General features: G+C 42.6%; 1 protein-coding gene across 7 annotated transcripts in view; it reads right to left on the minus strand.

Moving 5' to 3' along the window:
• The window catches only part of USP28 (ubiquitin specific peptidase 28), a 67,089-nt gene that overhangs the window by 15,286 nt on the left and 24,284 nt on the right, over nucleotides 1–27,519 (minus strand). For 3 of the 7 annotated variants that reach the window (XM_043579376.1, XM_043579374.1, XM_043579379.1), the window contains exons 4-14: nucleotides 21,846–21,951; nucleotides 20,758–20,917; nucleotides 15,898–15,984; nucleotides 15,030–15,167; nucleotides 14,116–14,189; nucleotides 13,111–13,187; nucleotides 11,507–11,655; nucleotides 9,624–9,751; nucleotides 6,772–6,867; nucleotides 3,090–3,266; nucleotides 1,038–1,258 (exon numbers count right to left, since the gene is read on the minus strand). In XM_043579376.1, coding sequence (XP_043435311.1) covers nucleotides 1,038–1,258; nucleotides 3,090–3,266; nucleotides 6,772–6,867; nucleotides 9,624–9,751; nucleotides 11,507–11,655; nucleotides 13,111–13,187; nucleotides 14,116–14,189; nucleotides 15,030–15,167; nucleotides 15,898–15,984; nucleotides 20,758–20,917; nucleotides 21,846–21,951 — 1,413 coding nt within the window. Of the gene's footprint in view, nucleotides 1–1,037; nucleotides 1,259–3,089; nucleotides 3,267–6,771; nucleotides 6,868–9,623; nucleotides 9,752–11,152; nucleotides 11,230–11,506; nucleotides 11,656–13,110; nucleotides 13,191–14,115; nucleotides 14,190–15,029; nucleotides 15,168–15,897; nucleotides 15,985–20,757; nucleotides 20,918–21,845; nucleotides 21,952–27,519 lie in introns of those variants that run through there. The other 4 variants (XM_043579375.1, XM_043579373.1, XM_043579377.1 and 1 more) reach the window with 3 other exon arrangements.

A 27,519-nucleotide genomic window follows, 5' to 3' on the forward strand; every position in this document is an offset into this window, starting at 1 on the left:
TCCATGCTGACAGCAGAGAGCCTGATGCAGGGCTTGAACTACGAACAGTGACATTATGACCTGAGCTGAAGTCAGATGCTCAACCGACTGAGCCACCCAGATGTCCCTAATGATGATGATGATGATATTCATTCATTCATTCATTCTGCCCTCTAGATAAAAGGAGAAAGGAAGGGGAGGAGGGAAAGTGAGCAACAAGATGACAATGCCAAAGGACCTTTAAAAACAGAATGCTGAATGGGGCGCCCAGTGGCCCAGTCAGTTAAGTGTCCGACTCTTGATTTCGGTGACTTCGACTCCCGCATCAGGCTCTATGATGATAGTGCAGAGCCTGCTTGGGATTCTTTGTCTCCCTCTCCCTGCCCCTCCCCTGCTCATGCTCTTTCTCTCTCTCTCTCAAAAAATAAATAAACATTAAAAAAAAAAAACCATAATGCTGAATAATTCCATTTTACATTGTGTCCACTGCTCATTCTCTGCCTAATTAGCCTTCAGTAAAACGTACTTCATACAAGACTTTTTTTTTAATGTTTATTTATTTTGAGAGAGAGAAAGACAGAGAGTGAGCAGGGACACAGAGAAAAATCGTAAGCAAGCTCATGCACTGTCATTGCAGAGCCAGACACGGGGCTCAAACCCACGAACCGTGAAATATGACTTGAGCTGGTCAGACTCTTAACTAACTGAGCCAGCTAGGTAGCCCTAGACAAGCCTTTAAAAGTAGAAATCTAAGAGAGCTAAATTCTAAGTTTGGGTCAACAAAAGCCAGAGTTCACATGAACTATAGGAACAGAAATCAGCAGATGCGGAAAAATCCCAGCCAAAGGTGATCACGTGCATCTAAGCGTTCCAAGAGTTCCTAGAGATTTTGAGGAGTTTCTAGGAGGAGTCTTTCCACAGCTGTATAATGGGAGGAACCAAAAGTGCAAAAGAAGTCCCAATCCCCACGTCAGAATCATGCCTCTCTCCATCATTTATGCCTAACTTCCGGCAGAAAGGGAAAGAGTAACGGTCTGACAAGTTTTAAAAGAGCCAACCTTGAATATCTTGTTCAATCTCACTCCTCCACCTCTGAAGACAGGTCTTAACAAAGTTTATCTCATCCTCTGTGACAGTTCGAGGAGCCGGCTGTGCGGGCATTTCCATGGAAGACCGGGACGATGTAAATGGCTTATTCATTGCCTTAGACTTGGGTAGAGAATCTTCAGGAGAAGAAAAGGTACCTTCGACATCCTGAGAAGGGCTTTCTTTACTTGTACTGAAAGAGGATAAAAATCACATTCACATGATAATTTCCAAAATATGGCTTGGCCTCGGTTAATGTGCTTCATAAAGCTACCTGCTATATGGAAAAGTACAGCTATAATTTGGTGAATATTTGCTCAGTAAAGGCACTGAGCCAAACCGAGTCTTTATATGCATCGTCTCATTTAACACAACTTGCTGATGAGACAGATACTATTATTATCACCAATTACAACAACTATAACTATCTAAGGTTTAGAAAATTAAGCAATTTACCCAAGCTCCCCCATCTAGTAAATTATGGGATTTAAATCCAGATCTATCTGAGTCTATGGTTCATGCTAACTACTTCTTGTAAGAAGGGACAAGGGTAACTATCAGATGATTTCACTCACATGTGGAATTTAAGAAAAAACAGATGAACATAGTAGAAAGGAAGGAAAAATAAGATAAAAAGAGAGAGGGAGGCAAACCGTAAGAGACTGTATTTAATACAGAGAACTGAGGGTTGCTGGTAGGGTGTTGGGTGGGAAAGTGGGCTAATTGGGTGATGGGCATTAAGGAGGGCACTTGCTGGGATGGGCACTGGGTGTTATATGGAAGTGATGAATCACTAAATTCTACTTCTGAAATCATTATTACACTACATGTTAACTACCTGGGATTTAAATAAAATTAAATTTTTTTTTTAAAAACTGGAAACAGAGGGGCGCCTGGGTGGCGCAGTCGGTTAAGCGTCCGACTTCAGCCAGGTCACGATCTCGCGGTCCGTGAGTTCGAGCCCCGCGTCAGGCTCTGGGCTGATGGCTCAGAGCCTGGAGCCTGTTTCCGATTCTGTGTCTCCCTCTCTCTCTGCCCCTCCCCCGTTCATGCTCTGTCTCTCTCTGTCCCAAAAATAAATAAAAACGTTAAAAAAAAAATAAAAAATAAAAAAACTGGAAACAGAAAAAAAAATATATATATATAAAAAGAAGGGACAAGGAAGAAGGGTTCAAAGAAGACTGGACTGGGAGAATCAAGGAATCAACTACAGAGTTTCCACGATGCAGATGACTGAGTAAAATATATAGAAACAATAATTATGAAGTATGGACTTTTTTAATTCAATGGCTTCTAGAGATTCTATTAGCCAGGACACATACATCAATCCTGATCTGAGCTGGAAGAGAATCAGAGGGCTCGTGTCACTGGGCCTCCCTGTTCCTGCACTAGGTAAGCCCCTGTGGGCTGTCCTCTTCACTTTCTAGCTGTTTTTTGTTTGTTTGTTTTTCACATGTTTTAATTGTCTACTCAAGAATAAAGCTTTCCCTGAGGTTAACTTGGTTGAGTATCCTTAGCAGATGTGAGAATGAGATGTTCTGGAAGATCAGGGCTGGAGTGGCAGTGAGCTTACAGCTAGTTAAAAACCAGGCAGACCTGGTGGGGCAGGAACACCACTGCAGATGGATCAGAACCCTCTGAAACAACCCCACCATCCTGTGGGCAAGACAAGTGAGTGCAGCGCCCTGCTGGCAATCAGGAATACTCCCACCTAAGTAGGAGCAAACTCATCCCTTCAACGACAAAGAACTCACAGCCCTTGAGCTCTAATGGAGTGAGTGCTCACCAGGTGGGAAGATGGTGCACAGTTCAAATTAAACAAGCAAACAAACAAACAAAAAGCCATTTACTATTTCTTTTTCAGTATTTTTTAAAAGATTTTATTTTTAACTAATCTCCACACCAACGTGGGGCTCGAACTCACAACCTTGAGATCGAGAGTCGCATGCTCCACTGACTGAGCCAACCAGGTGTCCCCCCGCCCTCCCGCCATGTGTACTATGTTAAACATTTGTTTTCATTACCTCTCCTTGGATGCCAGGTCAGAAACTGGGCAGTGCACTGAAGAAAGCGGTAACGTCACGTGGTCACTTTGAGACGTGGAGTTTTCTGAGGCAGGTTTTGTACTGGCAAATTCGATAACGTATTTCAGCATGTCCGGGAGTGGAAACCGAGCTGGGCCTGAGCCGTACTTCACATACCTAAGATGCAAAGACAATGGTGCTCTGACTGGCCAGGTTTGTCTAGTGCTTTGTGGCTTGCTGACAAAAGGTCTGTCACTGTGCAGAGTCCGTGGAAAGAAAGGCTCATTCCTAAATGCTATATGGTATTCAATGCGTCACTCAAACAATCCAGAAGGCGAAAATTCTCTAACTACAAAAGTAGAAACTGGTAACAATCTATGTGATTACACCTGGCAGGAAACATTTCAAATGAGCTCCCAATTCAGGTCTTATCTGTTGTGCGTTCTCTTGATTCCAAACCACATGTAGGATCAGGTCATAAAAGTAAATTCTATGTCTTTAAGAAAAATAGATTTATTACCAGGACTCAGATCCACAGATCCACAAATAACACTAGTGAACTGGTACCCAAGGGTTATTCTTTGCTGCCCATTAGACCCCCTACTGAGAAATTAAGGAAAACCATAGAGAGCCAGCTGGAAATGAAAAGAAGGTGTTGATAAAGGTCAGAGTTTAAGAAAACCGACAAATCTTTCCTCTGCAGGGTCCCCAGCACCCTATTATTCATGCACTCATTCAACAGCATAGGCCAGCCATAAATTGTTGAAAGCTTCTCTGTGATCAGTAATTAATAAATATCTTCATTATATAACCAAAATAATTAACAAATTATTGTAATAATACCTAATATTCTGCCATTACCAGCACATATTAGACCCAATAAAAAGATACACTGTTAAAGTCATAAACTCTATAATTCACTATAGTGGACAGAATTTAAATGGGACTGGTTGACTGGTTGGTAAAGGCAAACGCTATAATTATGGGCTTCCATTTACAAAGGGATAGAGAGGCACTTCGTATTTTTCTTCTCCAAACAAAGTGAAAGAAAGAAGCAGGTACAGAACTAGGAAGAAAGAAAATTGTGTCCATATCAAAAAGGGCATTTTGAGGGGCACCTGGGTAGCTCAGTCAGTTCAGCGACCGACTTTGGCTCAGGTCATGATCTCACAGCTCGTGAGTTCAAGCCCTGTGTCGGGCTCTGTGCTGACAGCTCACAGCCTGGAGCCTGCTTCAGATTCTGTGTCTCCCTCTCTCTCTGCCCCTAACCCACTCACATTCTGTCTCTGTCTCTGTCAAAAATAAATAAACTTTTTTTTTTTTTAAAGGGCATTTTGAAATGAAATTGCTAGTGGGAAACTAAGTGTAATGCAATTCAAAGCCAAACATATGTTAAAGGGTAGGTAGCAAAGACACTTCATCCTCACTAATTTAAAGAAGGAGAATTAGCATCTGGCTACCACAGAGACTTGAGGCTTTCACTGAAAAGGATGTCAAATACTTAAACTCAGAGGAACCTTAGAGAACTGCACTATTCTTTAAATTTATTTTCTTGCATTTATTTCGGCTTATCTAAACTCGACTTACCTTTCAAGATCTACTTTCTCTATGAAGTCTTCCTTCCAGCCCCCATCTACCCCCTTCTGAACTTCTACAGGCCAGGACCTAAACTTCTTATCTGTACCACAGACATGGTTAACGTGTGTTCAGAAACACACGGTATTTGTCGAAAGAATTAATTTATGCGTGACTGGCCTGGACCAAAGGAAACATTTTCTTACTGGAAATGCAGCCAAGATATGATATGGCATGGGACTTTAAGTCATCATTTTACACATCATTTAAGTCATCATAAACCTCTTCCCAGGTATGCTGTACTTTAGTAGGGTACTTATACAAAACCTCAATGAGAATTTTTCTCTAAGAAACTTGTCTTCAATTTTCTGACGTCATCATTTTCCTGTTTGACTGAATTCCTTTAGACCAACTACTTCCTGTAATGCAGCATCTCTATTAAGCTAGTAAAAGTGGAGCGAAAGTAGTTTCAGAAAAGATGTCTAGGCTTTATGCTGAGGTATCTTAGAGAAGAAAGGGTGGACCTTTTTTGTTTTGTTTAATGATGGAAGTACTGCACGCAGCTGGCAAGAAAACTCAAAGACAAAAGAGTGTAAAACAAATTATGAAATTTACCCAGCCCGTCTCGGTTCTACTGCCTACTCGTATCCATTAAAAGTTGTCTTGTTATTGGGGCGCCTGGGTGGTTCCGTCGGTTGAGTGTCTGACTTCGGCTCAGGTCGTGATCTTGCGGTCCGTGAGTTCGAGCCCCGCGTCGGGCTCTGTGCTGACAGCTCAGAGCCTGGAGCCTGTTTCAGATTCTGTGTCTCCCTCTCTCTCTCTGACCCTCCCCCGTTCATGCTCTGTCTCTCTCTGTCTCAAAAATAAATAAACGTTAAAAAAAAAAAAACGTCTTGTATTTTTTCCCAGGAGCATGTCACACTTAGGTAAGCAATTAAAAAAAAAAATTTACCCAAATAAAGGTATCTGAGATATTAAAAGTCAGTTATTTTTTTTTTTTAAGATTTTTTTTTTTAAAGTAATCCCTACACCCAGTGTGGGGATCAAACCTATAACTGCAAGACCAAGAGTCACATGCTCCACTGACTGAGCCAGCCATGTGCCCTTTAACAGCCTTTTTATTTTAAGTAGTATCATACTACATAAAATGCTCCTATACTCTGTTTTAAAATCTAAGTAAGTCAGAATGCCCTGTTGGTTACTGGCAAATTGAGTTCTTCTGAGTTATAATACATCAGGTATATTTGGTCTTATAAAAACAAATTTTTCCAGCCTTACAAAGCATCAGTGAAACCTTAGAAGTAACATATAGTCACATGTAGAGTCCTTTAAATCACTTCCAGGACAGTCTGAGGAATTAATCCTCAGTTTAAGTCTATATTAAGACAAGTAGAAAACTAATCACTCTCATCGTGGACAAGCTCTTCCCAAGCGAGAGAGAGGAAGCTAAAGATGGGGACCTATAGATGCAGGGTCTTGGGCTGGTATGGAGAGCTGGTATGGAAAGTGCTGGAAATGACATTCCATGGGATTTACTTCTTAAATGCTGAATCATTGGGATCTGTCTTTACTAGAAAGGAATTACACTGACTCCTCCTTAAGAAATCATGGGGTGATGCCAAAGAAATAGTCAGTGCAAAACAAATAAACAAAAAGGGAAAGATTCCTCCATAAGAGAAAGGACTTTGTATGTGTCAGAACTATTAGCGCTTTGAACCATTTAGCAATGCTCCAAGTAGAATAGCTTTTTTTTTTGTTTTTATCTTTCCCAGATACTTCCACCTTCTCAAGACAGAGGGACTGGAGTACTGTGACAGTTACCTCTCTCATGTTTGTGAAAAAGATGACAAGGGAAGTAGAAGGAGTAAAGGGCTTTAGTGCACTGCTAATAACTGACTGCCTGAGTCCTGTAAGACCTTGGGACTACTATTTGCCCATAGATACTACCAGTTCATCTTAAACACTGCTTCCCACTTAGAATTTTTCTTAGCTATTTCATAAAACACGCAAGTTAATACTTAAATTCTGAATTAATTTTTAAATATAAGCAAATTATCTGATTTTAATCTTCTTTTATATTTCTAAGCACGAAGGTATCACGACTCACCTTTCCAGTTTTTGCTGCAGAACTTTTATTTCCTCCTTCAACTTTCGAATACACTCTCTCTTACTTCGAATAAGCTCTTTGCTCTTGTACATGTACCTAAGCAAATGATAACACCACAAACACCATTTACATTTAAAAGCATTGATAGCACACAGTGTCAGCAAACTAGGGATACAAAGGAACTTCCTCAAACAGACAAAGGACATCTATGAAAACACATAACTAACATGATACTTAACAGAATAGAAACAATTCAAGGATATCCACTCCTGTCTCTTCCACTAAATGTTTTTATTGGTGGCATGGCCAATGCAATAAGGAAGGAAGGGAAGGAAAGAAGGTAAGAAAGGAAAGAGAGAAAGAGAGAAAGAGGGGGAGGGAGGGGAGAAAGGGAGAAAAGGAGGAAGAAAAGAAAAGAAAAGAAAAGAAAAGAAAAGAAAAGAAAAGAAAAACAAAAAGAAAAGAAACAAAAAGAAAAGAGAAAAGAAATCAAGAAAAGGCATACAAAGGAAAGCAAAGGAAAAAGCAAAACTGCCTTTTGTTGCAGATGACAAATTGTCTACATAAAAAATACCGAAGAATTTACAAAAATGCATCAGAACTAGTGAGTGAGTTTAGTAAAGTCAAAAGACATAAAGTCAATTCAAAAACAGAGAGGGAAAAAAATCTACTGCATCTCTGTATGCTTACAAAGAAAAAATGGAAAGTAGAACTTTTTTAGAAACCACTATAACATCAGAAGCATTAACTGTTTAGGTATAAACTTAATCAGATATATGTAAGACCTGAACACTAAAATTACAAAACTCTGTCGACAGAAATTAATGATTCAAATAAAAGCAGCTATACCATGGTCATGGATTGAAGGATTCAAAATAGTTAAGATGTCAATTTCCCCAAATTGATCTACAGATTCACCATAATGCCAATCAAAATCCCAATAGTTATTGGTAATAACTGACAGGCTCATTCTAATATTTATCTAGAAATAGGTAAAACCAACCAAAATAAGACCAAAATAGTAAAAACAATTTTGGAAAAAAAAAAAAAAAGTTGGCGGATTTACATTATCTGATAACAAATTTACAAAAAGCCACAGTAATCAAGACAATGTAGCACTAGCTTAAGGTTAGACAATAGACAAAATAGAGACTCCAGAAATAGACCCACAAATATATGCTTAATTAATTTTTGACAAAAGTACCAAGGTAATTCAATGGGGGAAAGGAGAGTCTTTTCAACAAATGATGCTGGAATAACTGGACATCCACATGCCTCCTTTCCCTCTCCTGCAAAAAACAAAACAAAAACCCCCACACAAAACAACAACAAAAGAACCCTTATCTCATACTATATATAAAAATAAACTCTAAATGGGTAATAGACATGCATGAACATAAGAGCTAAAATTATACAATTTCTAGGAAAAAAAATGGAAGAAAATCTTTGTGATCTTGGGTTAACAAAGATCTTTTAGTTAAAACACAAAAACACAAACTGTAAAAGAGAAACTGATATATTAGACTTCATCAAAACTAAAAACTCCTGGTCTTCTAAAGACATTGGTAAGAAAATGAAAGAGACAGCACAGACAAGAAATATGTGGATCTGTATCCAGAATATATAAAGAACTCACTCCTACCACTCAGTATGAACACAACGAAGATAATTCAAAGGTGAACAAAAGATTTGAAAAGACGCTTCACCAAAGAAAATATACAAGTGACCATTAATTAAGCACATGAAAAGAAATTCAACATGGTTAGCTATCAGGGAAACATATATCAAAAGAAAAATAAGATATTCCTACAAACCCACTAGAATAGCTAATATTTAAAAGATGGACAATTCTAATTATGGGTGAGGATTTGGAGAAAATGGAACTCTCATATACTGCCGGTAGGAATGCAAAATTATACAGACACTTGAGCAAACAGTTTGGGCATTTCTTATACATTTCAACATACACTTTTCATACAACCCAGCAATCTCACTCCTAGGTGTTTTACCCAGAAGCACTAAAAACCACACTGAGACTTTTAGGAAAATATTCATAGTAGCTTTATTCATAATGGCTTAAAACTGGATATATCTGAAACGTCTGTCAACTGTTAAATGGAAAAAATATTGGATTACTGCTACATTGGAGTACTACTCAATATGGATGAGTCCCCAAAACATAATCCTGAGTATAAAAAGATAGCCACAACAGGGAACATACTGAATACTGATGTCACAATGGGCATTCTAGAAATGGCAACACTATAGGGCAAGAAAACAAGTTAAGTGGTTGCTAAGGCCTGGGGATGGGGAAAACGGATTAACTGCAAAGGGGCATGAGGAAACCTTCTGGGGGACGGAAATATGACAGACTGTGCTGGTGGTTACTTGACAATATTATTTTACTAAAACTCATTGGCTGCACACCTAAGAATGTACGATTGTTTTGCATGTAAACCATACACTGATAAACTAGACCTTAAAAAGATTAAAATCCTATAATGTAAGTCTGTCTAGGATTTTTCTTTTCCATGAATACAAATGGTATTCAGATTAGAAAGAAATACACTGTGGCTACTTCACACACTGTTCTTCACCCGAGAATTAGCAGGCTTTCACCTGAAGCCTAGCTACTCAAACTGTGGTCCCCAGATCAAAACCATCATTAGCATCACCCCGAGAGCTTCGCAGAAATGCAAACTCTTGGGCCCTACCCTAGATCCAATGAATTCCATTAATCCGTATTTTCATATTATCAAAACCTCCAGGAGACTCCTATGCACAATACACTTAGTAAACTCTCCCCTCTCCTTCTGCAATACATCAAGAAGACAACCCATCACAGAACTCACCTGTCCATATAAATGATCTGAGGAAATTCCAGCTTATTGTGAATTTTCTCTGGCTGACCGAGTGACTGATTGAACTCAAATCTTGAGAGCTCAAAGGTCAACACTGGAGGCAGCTTTGTAAACCAACGCTATGTCAGAAGCAAAAATAAAGAAGTTAATTTGAGGAAATAGCAAAACCCAGATTTAAACTTTCTTCTTCTGGTATAGAATTTATATTCAAATCAAATTCACCCTGGAGTTTTTTGTTTTTTTTTAATCCCCAATACTAAAATGACCACTTAGAATCATGCCCTCTTAGAGAATATGGCTAAACATTCCTCAAGTTTCCATATTTACAAGCCAGTCAACATTTTACTCAACTATCGTCCTCAGAAATAACCACCCTTAAATGCATGAACTGCACCAAGAATCTACACAACTGATTCACTACGTCATCAGTATTCAAAAGAGGATCAAAACCTGAAGAAAATGGCTAGCCTAACCAAAGAATTAGAAATTATGACCTAAGCAGCATATAACTAAGGAGACAATTATCTCCATGAAATCAGCTCAAAACACTAATATGTGTGTTCACAAGCTATTCAACATAATTTGAATCCCCTTTATTTCTAAAAAAGAAACTTGAAATGGCCTCATGATTCTGGAATCATGTTTCTGGAAAAAACCTCTGAATTCTAAGAATTCACAGATGTCTTATAAGGGACCCGGTCAAACTACCTAGATGTTACCTTGAGTTTCAAGGAAAGAAAGCACAGACTTATAAAAAAGATCTCAACTGTTCCTGATCCCAAATGAGGAAATGCTAACCCAGGAAAGGCATTCCTGCTCAATTCACCTGTCTGCCAGAGGTCTGCAAGAACAGCTTTACAATGCTCCCTTTACCAAAGGTGCACATGGCTAAGCTCCCTCCACGCACCCTTGTTGGCATGAGGTGAATCCGGACAGCCTGACTACCTCAGGGTCAATCTAAGTAAGGATAAGAGTTTTCTATTTTCTTTTATACCGAGTTCCCATTCTGGAATAAAGGTCTCCAGAGATCTAAGGAGCTTCCCTTCTGTAAGAGCACACATCAGCCGAGCATGCGTGGGACAAATGCTGTGCCTCCCGACCCTGAGTTAGAACTTTCCTTGGAAAGCCGGGAGCCGGCAGCTCTGGCCTAGGTCCCACACTGCCCTATGGCTGCCTAGCGCACTTTGACAAGGCTCATGTCAGGCTCCCGATGTGGATTCAAAAATAGTCAGCAACTGAGTTGGACTCACATAAGCCCACAGCTTCGTTTCAACACACGTGATGAAAGGAGAATGATCCAAGCTGTGTGGTACTGACAGTGATGCTCCAAATTCACTAATTCTTAACCCAACTGGAATCCTGAGGTATTGCTTACCAGTGCTCTCCCTCTAACTCCCCCCCTTCTTTCCAACCCACAAAAATAAACGAATATTAAACTTGAAAAATGTTAAAAGCAAAGGCAGAATTTACTATGAAGAACAGTAAATATTATAAGAGGGAAAATATTCTAAATGGCATACCATAGGAGTTAATCACTGTACTTTTACCCTCCGAAAATATGGAGGCAGTGGGTTCTCCCTACTCAGGTACAGGTAGGCTTCAACAGAAAAAGAGAAACTTGATCATACTTAAAACATCAGAAGCAGCATACAACCTTTATATGATTAACTCAAATTCACACTTTTGGTAAAGAATTCATTTATCAAACACTAAGACTCACTAATGCATAGCAACTCGTAAGAAACTTCAGACTAGTTCACCATGTGTTAAATGTAAAGTTAGCTACTATCTGATGGGAAGACAGTTTGCCAAAAAGCTCAGTCCTACTTAACTGGCTCTGTCACTGGCACAGCAAATAAAAATGTCCAACTTACCTCTTGTCCATACTTCACCGAATGATCGGAAGGAAGCAGGTCAATGTCCCCCTCCACCATGGCCCCTTCCAAACATTCGTCTAAGTTGCGATAACCATTTACCTGAAGGGGATACTGGCCGAAGGTCTCATTGTTACAAAAGGGCTTTCCTAGGCAAAGAAACAGATTGCTCTTTTAAAGACATCACTGGTATTATCTGAAGCCTGTTTTTCTGGCACCACAGAGACAGGTTATCTTCTTACTTCAGCAACTTGCTGAGAACCGGTTAGAAGTGCACGTGAGCCTGTGGGCCACCGCCAACGACCAGCAGATCCTGGTACTGGCCACAAACGACTGCCATGACCTTTCTTTCACAAAAAGAAAGACCACCAGACATTACGTGCCTCCTGATCAAGGACTATCCCATCCCTTGTGAATTCGTCTTGCCAAAAAAAGCCTTACCTGAATCTGGTCAAACTCTAGATCCAACTACCCATTTGTAAAAAGAGGAATAGAGAGGAGTGTGTTAAACTGTATCATGGGTACGCAAGGGGAGAAATTTCAGACTGTGGGGAATCCCAAAAACAACCTGGTTTCTTAAATTTTTTAAGTTTATTTATCTTGAGAGAGAGCGAATGAGAGGGCACACAAGGAGGGGAGGGGAAGAGAGAAGGAGAGACAGAATCTCAAGAAGGCTCCACGATGTCAGCACAGAGCCCTATGTGGGGCTCAAACCCACGAACCATGAGATCATGACCTGAGACAAAATCAAGAGTCAGAGGCTTAACTGACTGTGCCATCCAGGTACCCCAAAACAACGTGGTTGCTTAAAATATACATTTCAAGGAGGAAAAAAAAGATGGGGGAGAGTGTACGGATTTTGTTACGAGACTTAAAAGATGTATCAACCAAATATAAATGATCCACATTTTGATCCTGATTAAAACAAACTGTAAAAATAAACACTCATTCCCTCCCCCCAAATATATAGCATTATAAAACAACTTGGAAATCTGAACACTGACTAAATATTTGATATTAAGAAATGCTACTTTTTTGGAGTGAATAGTGGTATTGGATTGTTTTGAAGAGAATATCAGAGGGGTAAGAGAGAAAAACGACTTAGGGAATGTCTGGCCATGGGCTAATGGTTGCCGAGTTCACGTGGGTTTTTACACTGCTCTATCTGCGTGTGCTAAAAGTTCTCCACAGTTTAAAAAGAATTAAAATTACACACCCAACATGCAGCTTAGATAAGCCTCCGTAGCAGAGAAACATGTTTTGGCAGTCTAACTCAATAAAGCCTTTTGAGATTAAACACTACATTGAAAAAAACAACACAGAGAAAATTGAGTTGCGTCACTGTGACGGACATTAACACTGGACGTAGGCTGTGCAAACATTATACAATTTAATCTAACAATTCTGAGACAGACACTATGCATGCCCATTTTACAGATGAAGAGGCTGAGGGTCCAGGCACTCACACCGTTTGTCTAGGATTACACACACACTAAGAAGGTAGAACCAATGTTCAGACCTGGGACTGCCTGACTCGAAAGCCTTTTCGAGTAATACAGATACGGTCACAGGTCTAGAATCAACATTGAGAGGAAAGAATTTACCTTCACGAACCCCTTCAGTGAGGAAAGTCCCGTAGAATAGCTGCACCATTGGGTTTTCAGATTTGTTCCTGGGATTGCTGCTTTTAAAAAAAGGAAACAGCTCTCTATCATTTGGATCAGATAAGCACTGCACTAAACCTAATCATCATTCAAAAGCGAAAACAGTACATTTTCATCGACCTCCAAAGAGCCAGGTATGGTCTAAAATAAGTAACGCGTTAAATCAGTTTAAACACTCATGGAACAAATATATGGGCCTGATCCCTGGCTGTGAGGAGCTGAAAGTCTAACAGGAGCGTCCCACATGCAGAAAAATACATGTGTCTTTATACAGTTATTATATATAAGAAGTGACAGATGTATACGAGTTACAGAACAGGACAGAAGTAAGAATCAACCCTCTTGAGCAGTTATGCAAATAAACACAAAGTTTTCCCAGGGGCACAACAGAAATGAAGGGAAACAGTTTATTTCTACAAGCCCATCTTAAATGGTTACTATGTAAGCTTCCATGTACAAAGCTGTCCTATGATGTACAGGTCTTTTACTCAGCATTAAAACAGTTTAGAAAATGTCTCAGCATCTGTGTTCGAAAAGGGATCCTTGTAGTCTTTGCCCGGAATTTCACTTCCGAAGTTCGTTTCAGTGACTGAAATGATTAAATTCAATGTATCCATGTGCTACCACCACGCTCACATCTAGGATTGATCTGACTTTTAAATACATTTTGTAGCATGGGCTGTGACTTCAACAAAGTTAAGAGTTCTGGCCCTTCGGTAAAAAGCTGCGGGTCAAGATGCTTATCTACATCCTCAGAGGCGAAAAGCAAAGGCAAGGAGGATACAAAATGACAAGTATCTGAATGGTGACCCTGTGAAGTTTGGCAAAGCCCAGTAATTTCCGCTTGAGAAGCAAAACCCTGTCCATTCCCCGCTTCCCCATATTGCAGTTCTCCCTGGACCACTGTGAGTAGGAAGGCCGTACAAACGAATCCTCAACACTCACTTAACGTTAACAGCTAGCTGGAATGCGTCCTCCAGCCAATCCAGGAGCTTGTGTGTGAATTCACTCACATCTTGCTATAAGAGAGGCACAAATTGCAGAAGAGTTAGACCCAACACTATAGGAAATGAAAATCTGCCCTTATCCCACCAACGAGTAAGACACCACTGCTGTGAAAGGACTTCTTTACCAAGCAAGGACAGATATCATGAAGCTAGGAGCACTGGAAGGCAGCTCTTGCAGACAGACAGAAGGCAGCTTCTGACTAGCTTATGGCCAGAGAGGAAACTGGAAGTTCACCACTTCTGGCCACATCTATTTGTAACCAACCAGCAAACAAATTCTTCCAGGTAGGCTTTAAAAAAAAAAAAAAAAGTCCACAGAATGGACTACAGTGCTCCAGAATAATATGAGATCTGAACAGAGAAAGGAAAGTTTTATGAAATGTTTTGAGAACTTTGTAGGACTGTAAGACCTTTAGATAAACAGAGGGAAAAATCAATTTTATACAGAAGGCGCTGCTCTAATAGTGACGGCTCTGTTTTTTAACACAAGGCCGGGAAAGGGAAGTCCTACTGCCTCGAAGAGAAAGATGGCTCAGAAAAGCTGCTGAACTTAGGTTTAGATGATATTAAAAACAGGATTTCTATCGGGGCCATCCCAAGGCAAATGTGCAGACAAAGGGCTTTACTTTTGTCAGTGACCCTTTGCTATGATTCGCTGAGATATTTTCCAATCTCCTCCTCTCTCCTCCAACAGCCCCTGTGTACTTGGACCCGGGACACTTCCGGTCCTTAGTCATGTTCAGGGCTGACTACATGGCTGAACTGGGGCAACATCAGAGTAGTATCCACAAGGCAGGACTTCAAACATCACAGGGTTTGAGGGAAAACACGAGAATCACAGGCTTCTCGCACCTGCTGTTCCTCAGGTGATCGGAATGCTCCCTTTAAGAGATCCAGGGCTGCGGAAGGGTCTACAAATTTGCGATTTGATCCCATCATCAGAGCAAACAAGTACTGAAGCTCTTGCATAAACACGATATTTCTCTTTTCCTGTAGAGGAGACAGCAATGTGTGCTCTTACAACCCTTCACTTGGAAAATTATAACATACGAAAGAGAACCGTTGTCACTGATCCCTCCCGAATTCCTATTTACCTAGATCTAGAGCAGTGGGGACTCAAACTATGTGACTCATACTCTGTAAGGTCCGTGTGGGGATTGCCTTAAACTGAAGACTATCTATGTGGAAGCCTGAAAGGGAATACTGTCAGAAAGGCAAAAATGTTTACTTTCCTAAGCTGCTGCCCTCCCTCCTGTTAGGAAAATGCATCCCCGAGGTGAAATCCTGGGAAGGGTTAGATCACCGGCAGAAGGCCACGTTGTTTGGCGAGAACCCACCATAGGCTCTTCTAGAAGGATCCAGGCCTCTGGCACCAGGTCACCCATTCTGCATCACTCACCCTCAGCTGCTAATGAGCAGTGAGGGACCCCTCACACAGAACGAGTGTTTCTGAACCTTCCGCTCAGAAGCAGAAAAGTCAAGGCTGCCAGGATGACCGACCGCTTTCTTGGATACGCTTTTCTAATTTTATTTTTACTTAACTTTACGTTTTTGCAGACCCTTGTTTCGTGTCACAAAGAAGGAAAAAGGCCATTTGGAAATGAAAACAAATACTAGCACGAGCCAAAAAACATCACAGCTGTCAGCTTTAGCCAAAATTTCAAAGCCTTTGGGACGCAAGGGACTAAGCAAGAGTGAGGATTTCTCCACACCAACTCACCGTGTGACTTGGACAGTTTTCAAGTACATTCTGTGGCAGGCTATAGCTGAGAACAAGTCTTCGAAATTCAGGCAGTTGGAAGAGAGACTGAAATAAAGAAAGAGATTCCTAGCCTTTCTTTCAAAATAACTGCAGCCAAAAGATACTTTTTTTACCTCAGAAGTGCGTATGACTGTCACCTGCTATTTCTACTTCTATGCTTAAGGAAATGATGAAGGCTCCGTGTAATTTAGCTGACCAAATGAATCCTTTTAGGGGAAAACCAGAAACAACATGATGGCTAACAACAGAGATAGATTAAATAAGCTATAGTACATGTGCACAATAGGCTATTATGTAGTCATCAACATTGTAGAGAAAATGTTTCTGGAACGTGGACTAAGACACAGCAGTGGAACTGAATGCCTAAGAGCTACAAGGTTAACACGGAGAAATCTCAGAGCTATGTTCCGTGGAGGTCGAAGTTCCAGAAAAACAGAGTATGAAATGGTTGATAATAAGGTTAAATATATATAAGACAATATGGCACATTGTTTAGGGACCAGGCAGTCCAGGGACTTGTAACGTTTATTTCTAAAGCTGGGTGCCAAGTATAGCAGTGGGTGCTATTCTCCACTTTGTCATAGGAACCACTCTTTTTTTTTTTTATTTTAACAGCAGATATCTCCGGTTTATTGTCTGTAAGTCATACATGTTTTGACTATGAATATCTCTTGAGGGTTAAAGTTTTTACAAATCCCTTGTATGAAGAGAACTCCTCATCCCCATGGACTCTGCAGATGAAGACCCCTCAGGCCTGCTCACTGGAAGCCTGGAAGCAGCATCCAGGCAGACCACAGGCCTGCGGCTTCCCTCCCACTGTGACGACCCGACTGGGGTTCAACCGCCAGGGGGAGCATCCCGCCGGGCAGTGCTGGTGAAGCCTGGTCACGCTACTGCACCAACGGTCTGTCTACCTGGAGCCAGGGCGAGACCTCTCTGCTCCACACTCAACCTGCCTCCCTCTCTCCCCACCTCACCTGCCCCTTCCCGTGGTCATTCCCACTCTGCTCACGGCACCAGACCATTTCCCAGGGCTTCTGTTCCACCACGAGGAAAACGGCCTTACATTCACAAGTCATTCCGTTCCGCCTCCTCTCCTTCGCCGGAATCTGGCTTTCCTCAAAGACACCGGCATCTTAAAAGCCATCTAAGTGTGAGCTAACATTACGCTTCCCAATCCAGCGTCAGTACGACCCTCCAACATCTGCTGCTTCTCCTCTATTCTCTGTGTCACTTAACTACACACTCCTCCTCTACTCATCAAAGTGCAGAACTTCAGAGGAATCTTCGAATCCTTTCTTTGTTATCCATCCGCATCCACTGAGGAAGAAGTCACTTGGACTCTGCCTCCAGGGGGTGCTCTTCGTAACTACCTCCTCCCCACCATCCCTACCAAGTGCTCATCAGACTCCCCTCACCTCTCACCTGGGTCACTGCTCATGGTCTCCCTGCCTCCAGGGACCCCCTCCCTGCCCGGATCAATTCACTTGCCACACAGGTTCCTCTGTCTTCCTGAGACGACAGAAATAAAGCTGCTGATTCACGGACACCTGCCACAGGGCCACAGCTCTTCCTCTCCCAAGTCCTGGCCACACCCAACAGAACAGGACATCCTGTTAGCTCGGCCCTCAGAATAAATCAAGAATCCAACCTCCCCCAAGGCTACCAGCCTTGGGTCCAGGCCACCATCACCTCTCACGTGGGCAACGGTAGCAGCCTCCTGTGTAGCTTTGTCCACCTGTCTCTCACCACCTGCATTCTGTTCTCCCCACAGTAGCCACAGTGAGGAGACAGAGTTCATCACTGCTCTGCTCAGAACCCTCAGTGACTCCCTCCTCTGCTCCTGGAACCCCAGCCCCTCGGGCCTCCTGAGCGCCGTGAGCACACCAAGCCCACTCCCACGTTGGGGCCCTTGCTCTGTGCTTTCCTCCACCTGGAGTGTTCTCCCCCGAAGCTGCCTGGCTCACTCCATCACCTCTCAAGTATCTGGCATCTGTGCCAACCTCCTCCCTTGGGCGAGGCCTAAGCAGCACAGTTTATATTGTGCCCTGATTCTCCCATCTCCTCTGCAGCAATTCGGCCATGCCTAACCTTGCTCTTGTTTCTATCACGGTGATCACCACCTAATGTGTTCTGTAAGTTTAGTTAACTAGTTACTTTTCCACTTCACTGCTCTTTGTGTGTCTTGCCTCACGAGAATTTAACTTCCACAAGCCCAAGGCTCTGTGTTGGTTTTACTCATTCTTTTATCTCAAGGGCCTAGAACAGGGCTACACACACAGTGAGTTTTCAACTAACATCTGCTGAGGGAACACAAGCACACCCATTCAGCCCGGGACCCCTTGGCTTTGTGAGCATCTTATGTCTAGGGACACATTCCTCCCTTCCATCTCTGCGACCACGTCTGAGGTCACACGCAGGGTGTATCAATTCCAGAGAAGCGGCCAATTCTCAGATCACAAATTCGGAAAAGCCCGCTCTTGGACCGCAACCTGTCTTCCAGCGTTACTGATCCAATTGCCCAGAGGACATCTGTTCTTTGACTTTGTCAAAGACCCAAGCCAACGGACTCCCTTCTGTTCTGCCTGACCACCAGTCCCTTCCTGTCTCCAGCTCTGATTCCATGGTCTTTAACCATCCCCCATTAAATCCCCAAACTGCCCTTGGCATCAAACCCAGCAAAGCCCCCAACCTAAATAATGTTCAGTTTCCACCTAAGAGTCTCAGAGCGCTGCTAAGAGAAAGTCCCGATAAAACAGGCCATCCTGACGTCAGTACGCATGTAAGGTCAACACCCTGAAGCAGACCTTCACATTCGTGGAAATCCTACTACTATGTTCTGGTGCCGACTGGCCTCCACTGTCCACAGCAACCGCCCCTTTAACCCGACGCCATCCCTTCTCCAGGGACTCAGAAGAGGGCTGCTTACCTCACAGAGACGATGATCTGAAGCCACTTCAGCTGTAATCTGCAATGTGCCTTTCTTCCTTCTCCTCTCCCCTATTACTCCCCTGCCCTTTTCCTACTCGGGGCTGATCCCTCCCTCCAGGCTCTAGATCCTGTCTTCTCGGGCTTTCTCAGAAACCTTACTTTGTGATCCTCTCTGTGCCTTTTTTTTTTTTTTTTTAATTTTTTTTTTTTTTAATGTTTATTCATTTTCTGAGAGAGAAAGGGACAGCGTGGGCAGGGGAGCGGGAGAGAGAGTTGAAATGTGAGGATCCAGAGTGGGCTCCGTGCTGACAGCGGAGAGCCCCCTCTACGCCTTTCAATATGCCCACAGGCGAGAAGGCTGAGGAGGGTGGGAGGGCAGGCAGGGTCCTCAGCCTCTCCCCCCTCCTCTCTGAAAGGACTGACTGAGGTCCCGAAGTCCACATTCCTTCCTACATGCTACCCTCAACACAGATGCCTGCCATCTTCGTGAAATGGAAGCAGATCAGCTCACTTCACTGCTCTAAACCTTCCAATACTTTTGCACTTTCCTAAGTCCTCATCGTGATGCTGAGCACCCCCCGCCTCACCTCCACTACCCTTCTGAGATCATCACTGTCTGTTCCCTGCCCATGAGCACTCAGTTCTGCCTTCTTTCTAGTTCTCAACACATTCAACAAACTCCTAAACCTGGGTCTTTTCACTTGCTGTTCCCTCTGCCTACCGTGCCCTTTATGTAAGTATAGGGCGCATCCCCTCACCTCCTTTAGGTCTCTGCTCAAATACCCTCCTTTCCAGAGAGGCCTCCTTCCCTGCCCAGCTCCTCTTACCCTCACTCATCTTTATGGCACTTCTCACCACTTGATATGTATAATTTACTGCCCATCCTGCTTTTTTCAAAGTAAACTCTGTGTTAACGACTTTCCTTTATTCACTGCTGTTTCAAACCCAGTGCTAACACAGGGCCAGGCACAGAGTAAGCTGCAAGAATCTGGATCCTACGTGTGGAAAGGGAGGCCTCCGTTTTTGGCTGAGCCGCTGGGGAGAGGTCAAGTATCACAAAGGGGAAGACTGGAGGGGCAGGGTCAGGTGCCACACTGTGGCCCTACTAAGTTTAAGATGCCTGGGAGGTACTTCCAGAGAGGCAACACTCTCGAGGGGGGAATTCGTCAACTCCGTGGGCTCTATCACCGTGTGTATAAGCCACTGACTCCTACAGTGGCATGTGTAGCCCACACCTTTTTCCTGAACGGCAGATTCAAGTCAGTACCGGTTTATACGCATCTCCGTGTCGCACCTTAAACTCAGCATGTGTAGAACCGAACTGAGATCCCTCTCTTCACACACACCCAAATATTCCTCTTCCGGCATCTAACTATCCTATCATCCACCTAGTTTCTCAAGCTAGAAACCCTGGAGTCTTTCTCAGCGGTCTCCTGCATATCCCCTCTGTCCAACCTCTCCCCCAGCACCTGTAGATCTGATCTCCTGCATAACTCTAGAAAGCTTTTCTCCCCTTCCACGGCTTACACTGCTTCCCTTTTCCAGGCCGCCATCTTTTCCTGCCTGGGTATCTGTGTCCCAACTGCTTTCTCCTTATTAACTCTGCTGTAATACGTTTTTCAGTCAAAATGCTGATCCAAACCACCTATTTGACATATTTACAAACGAATTTGCAACCACAGGGTATTTTGTTTTTAGCATTGCCTAATTTAGACACCAGAGCATCTAGACCCAAACACAGGAGAGCAAAACACAATAATGCCATGTGGGAAAACACCAGTTTTATACCTCTGCTTCCATTTCTCTAAGCTGGGTTTCTCACATTTCAACTCGATAAATGACAAAGTTGTTTCCAAAAGACACAGTTGTTTCTTAAACACATCATACCTGAATAACAGCACTAAACCAACATGTATTGCCAACATTCTTCAGTCCAACTGGCCAACCATCAACTCTCCTCCAGTCGTTGGGATTGGGATTTTCTCCCCAGACTTCACAGCGTTTTCTCTTTGAGCGTTTAGTTTCTGCAGAGGCTGCCTCGCGCATCCTATAGTGTGCCAACATACCACACAACAAAAAAGGAAAAAGTTAAAGAACAATGTATTATATGGAGAATCATGGTCATCTTTCATAGATAATTCGAAATGCCAGATACACTATTTCCTGGGTAATCACTGGGCTATATAGTAGCTATAACATTATAATCTAAATGAAAAGTAAGGTTTAGACATGGATGCTAACCCGTCCGTAACAGAGATTATTACCAATAAGGTCCATGATGGAACCGAGCTGACACTCAAGACTATTTATGGCTGCCGTATCAAAGGATTCAGATTTCAGCAACAGTGACCTATCTCAGACCTTGCCATTGAGAGGCAAGAGAGACACTCTGCTAGAGATAAGAGCCTTCAAATTGCCTAGCACACAAAACCTGGCCCTATGTTTTCCTGAAACAACTCAGCAGTGTGAGGGAATAAACATGTCCAGAAACTGACAGGCCTCCACTGGAACTAGATGTTTATGAACAATACCAGTCAATCATCAAATTAGTACTAATTCAAAAAAGATATGTGTGGTCACTTCTGAGACGGGGTAGTTGAGCGTTAACTCATTTTCAAAGAGCCAACAACATAACCTTCACTGTGTACGAAGCCTCCAAGTTTATGAAGGGGATACATACTGTCAGATGTTTGTACTAGGATGGGTTTTCTCTCCCTCTCAAGTGCAAACTACGAAGGCCTGCAGGCCTCTACTCAAAGGCCACATCTACTCTAAGACCTTTGCCGTATTTGGCTTTGTCAAAAAGTAAACCAAAAAGTAAGCTAATGGGAATTTAAATTTTCTCCTAAAAAAATTTCATTTGGATACAATTAAAAGAGCTTGGCAGAACTGTCCCTCAGTGGCATCCACAGCTATTACTGCCTCTGACCTACATACTATTGTGAGGAGTAAAGATGATAAATTGCATAAATAACCTGTTCAGATCTCTTCCATCAGCTTGAATGTTGGGGGACTCCAACAGACTCAAAGCAATGGCAGCCTGTAGGTCATCTTTGTTATCATGAGTAAGGTCTATCACTTCTGGAAGATAAACAGAAATTTAATTAATCTATATGTAGGAAACAACAGCCTTCTGGCTGTACAGTAGGAAAAAAGGCAAAAGCATTCACAAAACTAGATATGCTCCCTAGTTCTCACGACACTGGCTCATCTGTGGAACAACTTTATTACTCCAGGCCAGAGGCAAATGAGTAACTCACAGCTATACGGTAACCTTAAGATTAGCCAAAAGGGCAGGAATGATAAGCTGCTGAGAGGTAATGAATCAAATACCCACTTCTGCAGTCTTATTCCACAGAGTAAAATATACATCCCATATCTGGAGGTTAAATAGTTTATCTGTCATCATAAAACATCAGCTAAATATCAAACACATTCAAGGAGCAGATATTTTCAATCTCAAACAAACTCTTCTAGGGAATAGAAAACATACTCCCCAGGGGCGCCTTGGTGGCTCAGCTGGTTAAGTGTCTGACTCTTGATTTTTGGCTCAGGTCATGATCTTGCAATCCATGGGGTCGGGCTCTATGCTGACAGCATGAAGCCTACTTGGGATTCTCTCGCTCCCTCCCTCTCTCTGCCCCTCCCCCTCCGCTGCCTCCTTTCTATCTGTCTCAAAATAAATAAAATTAAAAAAAAAAAAAAAGAAGAAGAAGAAGAAGACATACTCCCCAACTCATTTTATGAAGTCAGCGTAACATCTAGGTATATCCCAAACCAGTCAAGAATCGTGAGAAAGGAAAAGCAACAAACATAAACACAGATGTAAAAAAAGAAAGAAGATATTAGCAAATAAAATCCAGTAATCTACCCCCCAAAATCAAATAGTAACACCACGCTGAGTTCATTGCAGAATGAAATACTGAGTTAACATTAGAAAATTACCATCAAAATACACTTAAAGGAATAATCATCTTAATAGATACAGAAAAAGTACTTAATAACATTCAACTCTATTCAAGAATAAAAATCCCAAGTCAACTAAGAACAAAAGAGAATATTCTTAGGCTGAGAAAGAGTACCCATGAAAAGCCCACAGCAAACTTTATACTTAATTGTGAAATGTAAAACACTTTTGTTTTATTAGTATTTTTTAAAATGTTTTATTTATTTTTGAGCAGGGTGGAGGAGGCAGAGAGAGAGGGAGACACAGAATCGGAAGCAGGCTCCAGGCTCTGAGCTGTCAGTGCAGAGCCCAACGCAGGGCTCGAACCCACAAACTGCACGAGATCATAACCTGAGCCAAAGTCGGACGCCCAACCAACTGAGCCACCCAGGCACCCCTCGGCGCAACAGTTCTTAACTGGGGGTGAATCTGCACCCTTCCCCTCCTAGGGACACCTGCCTACACCTGGAGATGTGTCTTCAGCTGCCAGTACCTGGGGGAGGGGGCGCTACTGGCATCCAGCAGGTAGAGGCCAGGGACACTGCTCAACATGCAACAATACACAGGATGGCCCTGTTCAACAAAGAATTATCTGGTCCCAAACGTCAGTAGCCCAAACATCAGAAACGCTATTCTCTGGGAAAGCAACAGAGTAAACAAACTAAAAAAGTCAACTAAAAGGTAGACTGGAAGGTGGGAAGGGCTATGGACGAAAAGTTATGCCAGGCCAGGATGCCAGGATGACGATGGAGGAGGTGAGAAGCGGTCGGATTTACTGAAGATCCTTTGGGAGGCAGGAGAAGAAGCAAGGAGCCAGACAGAGATGAAGCTTTGAGCCTGAGCATCTGGAAGGATAACTAAGTGGTCCTTCCCAGCGGTCTCTTTATATCCATTCTAAACTGCCCCCTCTGCTCCCCTGCCAATCTTCTCCTTTCTCCACACGGCAGCCAGGACAATCTTTAAATAGAAACTCGGTGCCTCCAGTCCCCTTCTCTGTTCACTCCCAAGGTTCCCAAATGCCTGGTGGGCGCCCACCATGATCCAAAAGGTCTACGATGACATGACCCTTCTAGTTCCTCTTGCTTCTCCTTCAACCCTACTCACCTCCACCCGCCGGCCACAGTGTACCTGATGCACCTCCTCAACACACCAGGCTCTGGCCTCTCTCCCCTAACTACCCTCCACTCCTGTCTGACCCTATTCCTCCTGAAGGCCTCTGTTTAGAGGCCATCTCCTCCAGGAAGTCTTCCTGGACACCCTCTGCTGGGTGAGAGGTCTTCTCTGGGCTTTCACACCACCCTGAAAACACATTTATTTTAAAACCAAGACAAAAATGCCTACCATCAGGACATACATTCACTGTGGTTCTGAACATTCTGGCCAGTTCTTACAAGAGGACAATAAAAGGGGAGCTTGGGTGTTTCAGTCCATTAAGCACCCAACTCCTGATCTTGGCTCAGGTCATGTTCTCACGGTTCAGGAGTTCAAGCCCTGCATCAGGTTCCAGACAGCAAGCGCAGAGCCTGCTTGAGATTCTCTGTCTCCCCCTCTCTCTCTGCCCCTCTCCCGCTCACACACACTCTGTCAAAAATAAATACATGTTTTTTAAATAAATAAACTCGTGCAACTGAATAAAAAAAAAAAAAAAAAAACAGGCCAATGTTAAAAACAGGCCAAGAATCGGAATAGACATTTCTCCAAAGAATATCTACAAATGGCCAATAAGCACATGAAAGGATGCTCAACATCATTAGCCATTAAGGAAATGCAAATCAAAACTACAATGTGCTATCACCCCGCACCCGCCAGGACGGCTGGTATCATAAACAGACAAAACAGGAAAATAACAAGTGCTGATGAGGATTTGGAGAAATTGGAGCCCTTGTGTGTTAGCTGGAGACGACACAAAATGGTGCAGCTGCAGTAGAAGTTTGAAGGAACCGACTCTGGCAGCCCTTCAAAAAGTTAAACATACAAAGCTTTAGGACATTGGACCGAGCAAGGATTTCTTAGGCCACCAAAAGCACAGGGAACAAAAACAAAAATTGGCAAATGGGACAAAAGCAAACTTAAAAAAAATTTTTTGTGCGCGAAAGGCTACAATCAATAGAGTAAATGGGGCACTTGGGTGCCTCAGTGGATTAAGTGTCTGACTTCGGCTCAGGTCATGATCTTGCAGTTCGAGGGTTTGGGCCCAGCATCGGGCTCTGTGCTGACGGTACGGAGCCTGCTTGGGAACTTCTGTCCCCCTCTCTCTCTGCCTCTCTCTCCTCTCCCAGGTGCGTGTGCACGCTCTTTCCTTCTCTCCCTCAAAAATAAACATAAAAAAAAAAGATGTAAATAGAATAAAAAAGCAACTACTGAATGGGAGAAAATATTTACCAATCACGTATTTGATAGAAGGGTTAATATCTAGGGGCGCCTGGGTGGCCCAGTCAGTTAAGCGTCTGACTCTTGGTTTTGGCTCAGGTCACTGTCTGGGGTTTCATGAGTTCGAGCCTCATGTTGGGTTCTGTGCTGGAGCATGGAGCTTGCTTGGGATTCTCTCTCTTTGCCCCACCCCCACTTGCACTGTCTCTCAAATAAATAAATAAAGGGTTAATGTCTAGAACATATAAAAAACTCCTACAACTCAAACCAAAATAACCCAATTTGAAAACAGGTGAAGGACCTGAATGGATGTATCTCCAAAGATGACATACAAAGGCCCAACAAGCACGTGAAAAGATGTTCAGCATCACTAATTATCAAAGAAAATGCAAACCGAAACCACACTAAGGTATCACCTCAAACTCATCAGGATGACAAGTAAAACAAACAAACAGGAAATAACAAGTGCTGGTGAAGATGTTGTGAAATTGGAAGGCTTGGTGAGACTGTAAAATGGTGCAGCAACTGCTATGGAAAACAGGATAGAGGTTCCTCAAAACAAATAAAAATGGGGCCACCACACGAGCCAGCAATCTCACTGCTGGATATACATTCCAAAAGGACTGAAAGCAGGGTATCAAAGAGATAGTTGCACATCCACGTTCACAGAAGCACTATTCACAACAGCCAAGCAGTGAAAGCAACTCAAATATCCACCGACGATTAAATGGGTAAAGAAAATGCAGTGTATACATACAACAGAGTGTTATTCAGCCTTAAACAGGAAGGAAATTCTAACATAGGCTACGACGTGAACCTTGAAGACATCAGGCGAAGAGAAGTAAGCTAGCTACAAAAGGACACATACTGCACGATTCCACTTGAATGAGGTACTCAGAGTAGTCAGAATCATAGACAGAAAGGAGAACAGTGGAGCTGAAGGGAGCTGAAGGGAGCTGAAGGGAGCTGAACAGGAGCTGAAGGGAGGAGGGAATAGGGAGTTATTGTTCAGTGCGTAGAGAGTTCAGTTTTGCAAGATGAAGAAGTTCTGGAGATCTACTTCACAACACTATGAATACATTTAATACTACCAAACCGTATATTTAAAAATGGTTAAGATGGTAGGGGTGCCTGGGTGGCTTAGTCACTTAAGTGTCTGACTTCAGTTCAGGTCATGATCTCCTGGTTTGTGGATTTGAGCCCCATGTTGGGCTCTGCACTGACAGCTCAGAGCCTGGAGCCTGCTTCCAATTCTGTGTCTCCCTCTCTCTCTGCCCCTCGCCCACTCACACTCTGCCTCTCTCTCAAAAATAAACATTAAAATTTTTTTTTTAATGTGGGAATGCAAGCTGGTGCAGCCACTCTGGAAAACAGGATGGAGGTTCCTCAAAAAACTAAAAATAGAACTACCCTACGACCCAGCAACTGCACTACTAGGCATTTATCCAAGGGATACAGGTGTGCTGTTTCGAAGGGACACATGCACCCCCATGTTTATAGCAGCATCATCAACAATAGCCAAAGTGTGGAAAGAGCCCAAATGTCCATCGATGGATGAACGGATAAAGAAGATGTGGTGTACACATATACAATAGTGTATTACTCGGCAATCAACAAGAAGGAAATCTTGCCATTTGCGACTATGTAGATGGAACTGGAGGGTATTCTGCTAAGTGAAATTAGTCAGAGAAAGACAAAAATCATATGACTTCACTCATATGAGGACTTTGTTTCCGATAAACATAAGGGAAGAAAAGCAAAACTAATATAAAAACAGGGAGGGGGACAAAACAGAAGGGACTCATAAATATGGAGAACAAACTGAGGGTTACTGGAGGGATTCTGGGAGGGGGATGGGCTAAATGGGTAAGAGGCACTAAGGAATCTACTCCTGAAATCATTGTTGCACTAGATGCTAACTAATTTGGATGTCAATTTTAAAAAAATAAAATAAATTAAATAAATAAATGTTTTAATGGTTAAGATGGCAAATTTTATGTTATGTGTTCTTGACCACAACTAAAAAAAAAAGACTTCCAACCAATAAATTATGAAGTATTGATAGAATATTAGCATTTCGAAGTCTCCAATAAAGTAAAGCATCTCAGCCATAATCACCAATGACTGCAGAAGACACTAGGTCGGGGATTTTATAATAAATAAATCAAGCGGATAATCTTCTGAACACACTAACAATTCTAACAACACAAAAGGAGGGCGATCAGATGTTACTTGCTTCTTCAACATGACAAAACAGAAGATCCATTACACACACAATACTACCTGTGACACGGTCGTGCCAGTTAAGCACCTAAGTCTACGGGAAAGACAAG

Source organism: Prionailurus bengalensis, chromosome D1, assembly GCF_016509475.1.
Source record: "Prionailurus bengalensis isolate Pbe53 chromosome D1, Fcat_Pben_1.1_paternal_pri, whole genome shotgun sequence".
In the NCBI taxonomy this organism is placed as follows: Eukaryota; Metazoa; Chordata; class Mammalia; order Carnivora; family Felidae; genus Prionailurus; species Prionailurus bengalensis.